Source organism: Protopterus annectens, chromosome 12.part0, assembly GCF_019279795.1.
Source record: "Protopterus annectens isolate FY-2018-M chromosome 12.part0, PAN1.0, whole genome shotgun sequence".
In the NCBI taxonomy this organism is placed as follows: Eukaryota; Metazoa; Chordata; order Ceratodontiformes; family Protopteridae; genus Protopterus; species Protopterus annectens.
The window spans coordinates 1,289,079,115-1,289,089,203 of record NC_056746.1 but is presented as its reverse complement, the minus strand read 5'-3'; the positions used below and the strand labels follow the sequence as shown (position 1 = coordinate 1,289,089,203).

Below are 10,089 nucleotides of genomic sequence, written 5' to 3'. Positions count from 1 at the left end.
TTTTTTTATTATTTTGGGTTCATACAAGTACTAGGTAATCTTTTTAACCATTGCTGCATCCATTCCCATTATATCTCTCTGTCTTTCTCTAGTGCATGTTTTAAGGTCTCCTCTCTATCTGAAATGGACATTTTTTTATCTTGCTCCGTTTCTCCCTCCTTTACGTTCGTATGGCTCTGTCTTTAGCTGAAGTCACTGCACATTGCAATTTTTGCAGACTTATTTAATGTTTCTACATAGATGGTTCTACTACAGTGTAACTTAAATACTTCCTCTTACTGAGCGGGTTCCACAGACTGAGGTAGTGGTAGTAGGGTCTGTATTACCATATTGAATGGTAAGAATGTCGAACGCTCATATGAGTGAAAACTCACGATAACGAACTTGTTTTTTTGGGGTTGCAGTACAGTGAGGATTGGAATATTTTCCCTTTCCTCACTGTAGTGCGACCTCTGAGTTGGAATATGTATTTAGCGGGGGGGGGGTGCAGCCCCCCACAATAGCAAGTTCATTCTGGTGTGTTTTCGCTCATATGAGCGTTCGACATTCTTTCCATTCAGTATGGTGATATAGACCCATGGTAGTATATTTATGTGAGGAATGAGGCTTCCTTTATGCCAGAGTACAGCACAGCAGTCTCATGAATTACAGGTTCACGCACAGTGTGCATAAAGCTTCCACCAGTAGGTATGCACAGAAAGATGTAAAGCCACAACCGAGGCAGGCTTTTCAACAGACATTGTGAATCGGTAGTGCTTCTGTTTAAGAGCCTCTCTGGGTGTCTTCTGAAGGGAAACATTTATAAAACATGCCCAATCTGATATGCCTGGGGACATGTTGCTAAAATTGTACTGGGGAGTATTGTAACTGTTCCAGCAAAGGAAATTGACCATGCCCCTGTCAACCAACCCTAGGCTTTGGTACTGGTAGAAAGGCAATGAAGCGTAGAAATTTCATGTTGGGCTTAAGGAGAGCTCTTCTTCAATCCCATGATTATGGGTGGTGTCTTTTGGCATGTACATAATGCAGCATAATTGTCTTTGCAGACAGTTTGGAAAGCCTAATAAGTGCTTCATAGGTGACGTCTTGGAATTTGTGCTTATATTCTGCTGCTGGTGAGAGAAGGAGCAGAGTGCAGTGATTCCTGACTGTTTCTGGTTGGGCAGGAGTGCCTGTGATTGAAGTTCCTGATTGATCTTGTTGCTATTCAAGGCATCAACCAGGAAAGAAATTACAAGCATACATACAGTTGCATCTTCTGGAACAAGACTATGGATCACCAAACAGGCTGTGGCCTGCTTCTCATTTTGAAATTGGTGCTAATGTTTTGCGTCTGGTGAGAGCAGAAGCAAATGAGCATTGTATCCCAGCAGAGTGAAGCTGTGGTGAGACCAGCATTTAGTAGTAGCCATTCATGCGATCCCCCATCATTCTTGACAAGCTGCTACTTTGGTTTCAATAAGTATTACTGGTTTCTAACTTCAGAATGACTGCCTAAATACTTCATCCATACATTTTCAGGGTCTACTTATTAGTTTCTCCTCAATTGTTTGACACTGTCCTGTATAGACACAGGCACTTTGAGTGACATTTTCCCCTGTAAAAGCATGATTGAAATTTCAAAAATACCTTGTTGCACACAGGACAACTAGGTTACAGTGACAATCACTGTCCCCAGAGTTACAAACCAGATACTCCAGACATTGTTTTATATTCTCACTCCAGCTGTATAATCAGAAAAAGTCTGTTGCCATGGATGTGAACTTCCCCACTATCTCAGTTACCATCTTGGTGGATATGGGCAGCCTGAGATAAAGCAGAAATTGTATCATGTTTACTGACAACAGTTAATTGTCAAACTAACTGATATGGCATGTGAAAAATGTAATGTCACTGGAAGCAAAGCTCTGACATAAAAGTACTCCAAATGTCAATAAGGTTATCAGTAGCGCACACGCTGCACCAATCACACACAACTCAGAGCAGACATATAGACCCACATTTGTCAAGGCACTTGCATGTAACCGTCCTAAAACCCCAAAGATGAATTAGATGAAGTACACATAACAAATACCCTCAGCAGCCCCGAATGCACAATAATACCCACATCAACACATAGTCACATCTCATGGAGCCTCTACTTTTATGACCATAAGGCAAGCCACCACACAGTCCAACATTCTGGTCATTGGAGACGCTATTGTGACACACACTGATGTCCCTCTCACCAGGCTGAGAAAAGAGAGAGTCATGTTCCTTGTCAGGGGCTAGGATCTGCCACATAACACATGCACTCAAGTCATTGGACCACAAGTACCAGTATGACTCCATTATAGTCAGTGTGTATAAATGACCTGAGACATACCTCCATGGTCTATATGAAGAGAGACATCATGGAGCTCTTGGAATGTGTGTCCCAAGCGTATGAACCTAGCATTGAGCAGCATTTTACCTTTTCCAAGGATGGTGCCACAGTATGAACAAAAGTTGACTGAACTTAATAATTGGCTTAGTTTCTGATGTCATTCTAAGGGAGTGCAATATCTGTCCGCATGGAAGGCGATGGCCAATAGACCATGCTGCTTTGCCCGGGGTGGTCTCCACCTCTTCCTAATAGGCTTTCAAATATTAGCTAAAACATTGTCTTCCCCCAGAGTGCCTTTTTTTAGGCAGTGCCAAACTGAAAAATCTAAAGGTATTACTGCTGAACACTAGGAGTCTAAGCAAAAAACTCCACTCCCTAGAAGCTCTCCACTATAGACAATGCTGATATCTGTGCGGTCACTGAGACATGGTTTAAAGCTGCAGAGAGCACACAGTGCAAAGTTATAATGTTTCCACACGTTTAGACCAGCTACTACACAAACTGGGACTAAAGATGGAGGTGTCTCGATTTTTACTTCAAAAATAAATATACCTCAAGGCTGGTCAAACAAGACAATGCACTTGAGCTACTCCTTGTTTAAATCACCATAGGCAAAATTCAGTACCACTTCCTCGCAAGCTATAGTTCCCTCTGTATGACCCAGGAAACCCATACTATGTATTTAAACTTACTGAAAATACTCACCATCCATCCCAATACCATATTTCATTGGTGACTTTAATTACCTCACTTTTAACTGGGAATCCTATATGACACCAGATGTACAGGCACAGAACTCCCTGGTTCAGATTGTCAGTACACGAACCAGTGATGCAACCGTACTGGATCTGGTCCTCACTAATATAGGAGAGTGCTGCACACCCCCTAGTGTAATGTCTTCCCTATTAAGGTCAGTTCACAAAATGGTCTCCTTTGAAGTAAAAAAATAAAACCTGGACCCCCAGCTAACCATGAAGTATTCAGGAACTACTCCAAGGCTAACTTCCTGCTATTAAATGATAACCTGGCAAAATTTTAAGCCCCTGTAAATCCTGATAGGATAGCTGCCTATGCAGAACTCAGAAACCCTGTGTGTGTTAATAGCAGCTGTACCCACCAGGAAGTACAAAACTAACTCAAAAAACAAGCCACCCTGGTGAAATCACAAAATCCAGTAGGCTGTATAACAAAAGGAAGAAATTCATTTAGGCTGTATAACAAAAGGAAGAAATTCATGGCAAAAATTAAGGTATAGCACCCAGCAGGATAGCAGGATAAAAGCACTCGCATCAAACTAAACAAACAACTCTAAGAACAAATAGTCTACCAAAGCCAAATTTGAGGTAAATTGGCCTTCCAGACCAAGTGCAACCACATTCTTTAGCTATGTCTGCAACTTCAAAGGCAATACGCAGCTGTGTGCAGAGCTCATTGTAAATGGAGCCACACCTATACTGAGACAGAAAATATGGCAAAACTACTGGCCAACACATTCAGCTCCAACTTTACACCCCCCCCTCAACTTTCCCTCAGGAAGTACCATCAAATACAGCGCCCCCTGCTATCACTAGGGGACAGGTCCTTAATGCTCTAAGGCCAAGAGCACTGCATCAGTGGACCCAGACATTATTCCAGGATGCCTTCTAAATAGCATGAAACATGACTTATCGGGCCCTCCAGAATTGCTTAACTGTAGCTTCCAAAGAGGCTTCATGCCTCATGAATTGAGAGCAGCAACAGTCCTGCCTCTGAAAAAAGGTGGGCCATCTACAGACCCTGGAAACTACAGATACATAAGTCTCGCCAGTCTTATGTGCAAACCCCTGGAAAGAATTATCATGGAAATGATCAATAATGATAAAGTAAACCCCCTAGACACTAGAACCAACCCAGTTTGGTTTCATCAAGGGCAGGTCATGCTTACTGAACCTAGTAGACTTCTTTGAGAAGGTACCAAATCAATGTATGATGGCAAAATGGTTCTCACTGCTTACCTTGACCTTGGGCATTGTTGACAAACTCAAGAGGTTCGGTACAAACCCATATGTTACCCAGTGTATAGCCAGCTGTCTCGCAGACAGGACCCAGGAAATTAGATTTGGGGAGTCCACCTCTACAAAGAGGCCAGTCGCAAGTACAGTCCCTCTGGGATCGGTCCTTGGACCACCATTTTTTTGGCATTTACTTCTCTGACGTAAATGCCAATGTCAGTGGTCTCAGGCTGACTAAATTTGCAGGTGATTGCAAATTAGGAGCTGTTTTTGAATGCCACAGTGATACAAATGTTTTCCAGGAAGGGTTGACACAAACAACTAGTGTCAGAGCCGTGGTCTAAAACCAAATGCCAAGAAATGCATAATGGTATCCTTTAGAAAGTCATCCATTCCATTCCTGGTAACTATCATATTGACACACACACCCCTTAGAGTTGACCTGGTAGTCCGGGACTTGTGGACACACACTGACAGTAATCTAGCCTTTGACCATCACGCGTCTATACAGTAGTGAGGAAATCATTCTGCATTGCAAAACTTATAAACAAAGGCATGGCATCTAGGTCAAAGGAAGTCATTGTTCCACTGTAGTCGGCATTCATCAGAGCTGTCATTGAGTACAGTGCCCTCTCTGCTATGTACCTAACCAGGCATATCCAACAAATGGAATATCCACGGATGTTCCTCACTAAAAGAATACATGGCATAAGTAAAAATGTCCTATTACAGGGCACAAGTAAAATGTCCTAAGCTGACCCTATCCCTGTATTCTTGTCTCCTACAGGCAGTTGGGAGATCTATGCCTGGCATACAGGGTATTGTCAGACCCCACTTGGGTGGACCTCCTGCATATCTACAAAACAAACAGCACCAGAATTACCCATTATAAAGACTTAAATCTTGCCTGTGATATAAATAGGACCTGCTGGAGAGAGAGTTGTGTATCACAGAGACTACCCCATGTCTGGAATAGACTCCCTATCCATGTGAAGCAGAGTTCCTCCCTAACCCAATTCAAGTGCAACTTAGGCAATTGGATGGGGAACAGGAAATTCATCCCTTGCCTGGCACCCGTGTCTAATGGACACTAGCAACCTGTAAATGATTCAACTGCCAGGCCCATACTTGTAAAGGTTTCATATCCCAAGCCGCTACGTATACTTATCAAGGTTACCAGAGCTTTTCAGAGATTTGGGGTGCATTGCTAGTCTTAAAAAGGCACTTGTGGTCGTTGGCCCAGTAAACACCTATGAATGTATTTTATTTTTGTTAACCATTTAGGTGAGGTAATGCAAGGTCTCTTTTCAGTCATGACCTGAGCCCAAGGCATATCAGGAATTTGACAGATCATTCATGTTACTCACAGTAATGTGCACAAATATAGTATTCAGAAAATTAAAGAACACAGTAAACAGCTGGATAAGGGTTAAGCTTTCAGATATACTATGTAACATGCAAACGTATAAAACTGCATCAGTGCAGTCCTGCAGTGATCCAGTCATGAGTGCAGCAGCATACTGTTACTGTACCACCACCTTATCAGTGAAAAAGTACCACAGTGGGTACTGGAGTGTAAACTATTTTACCTACTACTAGTACAGAATAAATTAAAAAGTTGTAAGATTTTACAAAATAATGTACCACCACAGGTACTATTGTGCCAGACCATGCTGTTTTTACAGCCACAGCTGATCTAAATATTAATGTTCACTGACCTATAGTATATTACTGCAAACTAGTATTACAAAAGCCTGATTATCAGACTAGTTATAGGTTAAGTAACTCAAATGTAATGTGTGTATATGACATGTTGCCAGATATGATACACACTGTACTAAAACTGAGATAATATATTTAAATGGCACTTGTGCGGGTAAAAATGAGCACCATCACAGTGGAGGAATTGTGATCATTATTAGGTGTTCTGAGGATGTCCTTACGATCATACATTTTACAGGTTGTGCAGCATATGTAATAAACATGTTTTAAAATAGGGTTGCATGGCATTCTGGATAAGTACAGAATATTTGCCAGAGGTGGAAATGTCTTTGTCTCCCACCTATTGATATGGACATCATGTATTTTTTTAACTAAAATGTAGTTTCTAGGCCATTCTATTACCTGTTTTTCAATACAACTAGCAGCTTTTTAAAATAAGCTGTATCCAAGAGTACAAATCTTTCCTGTCATATTTGATTTTTATAACATACCTGAACTACGATATATGTCCTCTGTTGTGGTTTCTTTTTCAGAGCCTTGCACCATTTCTAAGATACCTTATACTATTTTTGTGTTTTGTCCTCTTTTTCCAACATACCCTATGAGAGAATAGGAAAACTGCACCAGTACTGTACAAGAAGGTCCTGCTTTATCCGATGTAAAGCCATGTGAAAGGCACCAATATAGGTTTGTAGCCTTCATTATATATAATTAATATTGGTGCAAGACATGATCCACTAAAGTGATAAAGAAAAAGCCTTTCCTGAAGTCCTTGCAAAGTTAACAGATGTCACATCCTTGGTGTCGGTTTCCTGCATTTGCTGTATATTGAGATGGCCTCAAATTGGTGAGCTTCCAAATAATGTCAAGCGAATACAAACCATTACAAGCCTAGCCAAAAAACTCTATTCATAATTGCCCTGTAACCTCAAGGAGGGCAAGACAAACTGGGAGAGAATTTTGAGGCTGTCCTTCCATTTATCTAGGTTTACCTTGAAAGTGACAAGGTTGTTACTCTGCCCTGACATATAGTAGAAGTTTGTTCCAAAGGTGAGGGATTTGTTGGGATATGATTCGGTCATGCCAGCGTCTTGTATGCTGATGAAGATTTAGTTCCTTTAACTGAATATTTGATGTAGCTTTAGTTCTGTGAAGGAATAGTAGATCAAGTAGGAATGGATCTTTCATAGCATAAAAGGCTAGACAAAGATCTCCACAGAGGAGTCTGTAAAAGATTGAGTACAAAGAAGAGGCTGCCAATCTGTCTGAATTAATGCTCATAGTACAATACTAGGCAATCTGCCTGCAGACTATTGCATATTTAGCCAGCAACTAGTCAGTAACCAAAGGTGAGAATCAAGCTTTGAACCTTGTGTATATGAAGTAATTACCTTCACCAGTATGACAACTTACTGTCTGTTGTAATTTCCTTTCCGTCAGCTTGGAATAGAAACTGATCTTTCTGCTCTAATGCGTCTTCCAAATTTGCTACCAGATTGCAAGTAGCTTTGTAACTGCATAATATTCTGAGATTTTAAACGGTTCACCTGGAATTCCATCACTTCCTACAGTGTTGTTAGTTTCAATTGCTTGTTTCACTTCACTGTACAAGGTGTCTGGCTCCAAGTCAGATCAGCATCATTTGGATGAGTGACTAAATTGTTCCTCTGTATAAAGCTGCCTTCTATCCATATCTTTTTGCTTCTGTTTAGTCTCTGCCATCTGTTTTTTGTCATGCACATTTTTACATAGAAGTTTACCTTTAATATTACAAATGTTCTCTAACTGATCCTTTTGTCTTTTTTTCTAGTTATTAACACTTCTTATTTAAGTATGTTGGCTTATCTTTCTTTGCTGTTATCTAAAACTCTGCATTAGCTGGTATATTTTCTGTTTCCACTGCCATTTGCTATCTCCTTTCCTCTGCCACTTCTAAAACCTCCTCAGACAGCCATTTTGCTGTCTTAGTCACCTTTCTAGTTATAATTTTCTATGATGCTGCCTCCTGAACAATATCACAGACTTCACAGTTCTACGGGTGCTCTGTCCACCAGTTCTAAACCCTTAACTCTGTTCTCCTCCACCACACATTTACTTGGAATATTGTATCTCGCCGGCCGAGATTATTTCTAAAGTTTAACTCTAAACTTTGCCATATGAAACCGATGGTGTCTGCAATCATACATGGAAGAGTTCTGTACAGTTAGCAAAAACAACACCTGGAGATTACTGTGGCAAAGTATATAGTCAGTCTAATTTCAGTATTAACCATCTGGTGATAGCCATGGGTAAAGCAGTCTGTTAGGCTGTTGAGTGTTCATTATTATTAATAATGAATTTAACATAGCATAATTTGTTGTAGACATGTTATGCTTTAATTTGATCTGAGCAAAACAGTGAGTGTGGTCATTTTATTTTTCATTTAATTTCTGCATTCATTTGACTTGTAATGTGAAGGCTGAGTAGAGTAATTCACTTTCTCAAATGTTTTACATGCTAGATTGCCAGGTTCTGTGGTTTATTTCTAGTGGAGTTTGATGGTCATTTTGAAGCAATTTTCAAAATGGCAGTTCTAACTCAATTTGTAAATACATTAACCACTACTTTCATGTTTCCAAATCAGTCTGAGCGCATCTTTTTTCATTTTATTACAATTGCATGTGGCACTTCTTCAGTTTCCACCAGCTTTATTCAGCTCTGTTTCTCTCAAGCCTGACCAGGCATAGCATCGGATACCATTTGGGATAAAGGACCATGTGAATTATAGCACATATAACCACACACACAGACATTGTGAATGATGTACGTAGCTGTACAAATGCACATAATTGGGGTGAAGTGTGTAATGTACATACTAGTTGTCAGTAAGGCAAAAATGTTTTTTGTTGAGTAGTGAAGCCATGCCAGGTAACTAACTACTATATTCCAAGTGATGCTGCAACCATGTGTTTATGGTCTTTGATATTGATTACTATGTGGGGTGAGAGAGAAAATTATAGTTTTCAAAATTTGGGGCAGAATTACAGTAAGCAGATTGTGTCTTTATACACTGCTAATAAATGACTGCCTCTGGCATCTCATTTTGCATGGGAAGCTTGGTATCCCCTGCTTAAGTGGTGGTTGCAGTAAGTGCCAAAGTATTGAATAATTGTAAGTCTCTTTCTAAGCAGTCCTATCTGTCTTTACTTGTCAGAAGCTGTTGGTGTATAGTTGGTACCCTTTTTTCATTCTTCGTCTCAATGTGGTATTTATTTTTATTTGTAGGTAAAGATCAGATTAAAGGATTTGACCTTAATCCTTTGTCTCTGGAGGAAATGCAGGCAATTAAAAAAGTTCTACAAGCAAAATAGTTCAAAGGAAGAATGTATGTCAAAATGGAGTCCTCCAAAAACATGTTTCTGATCTGACTACTCTACATGGATAGAGAGAAATTCTGCATGAAGTCTGAAGTCTCAGCAGAATGAAGTGTGTGTGAAGTTTTACTGAATTTGTAATGCCTTCTGTGAAGGTGTGGAGTCTGCATTGCTTGTTCAAGAAGTGACATACCATTTTTTTCTGTTTTAAAAAACATAATAGAAGAGCAGTGCAAAATGTATAGAACTTGTGTGCTTCATTGTCTTACCCTCATTAAATGTGCTTGTATGTTTTTGTCCATTTACAAGAATAAAAACTTCTATTTTAGCTTGAAATTTAATGCGTTGCAGACTATTTTTTTTAAGCCATGAAAGCCCAGCTTATTTGATATGATGTCCTGCTCCTTTGATATTTTATGTATTATGCAGTAAGCACATCAAGAGTTCTCAGGATGAAACCGACTTCAATAGAACCATGGCTGGAGCACAATTTCTTATTGAGGAAAGGGATCACAAGCTAATGGACAAAAAAAAAAAAAAAAACTTGATAACAGGAGCTGTAGAATGACTGACATTGAAAGAGGGTGGAGGAGGGCACAGTGCTCTGCATAATTGTTGGCATGGTCACGTTACATTAAAATAGATGGTATAAATGATT

At 40.0% G+C, this 10,089-nt stretch overlaps 1 protein-coding gene across 1 annotated transcript in view; it reads left to right on the top strand.

The window, feature by feature from the left end:
• The window catches only part of PDRG1 (p53 and DNA damage regulated 1), a gene marked incomplete in the record, with an annotated part of 43,099 nt that extends 33,332 nt beyond the window's left edge, over positions 1-9,767 (top strand). Inside the window, 1 exon segment of the mRNA XM_044090340.1 lies at positions 9,343-9,767. Coding sequence (XP_043946275.1) covers positions 9,343-9,428 — 86 coding nt within the window.
• Positions 9,768-10,089: the final 322 nt, after the last annotated feature.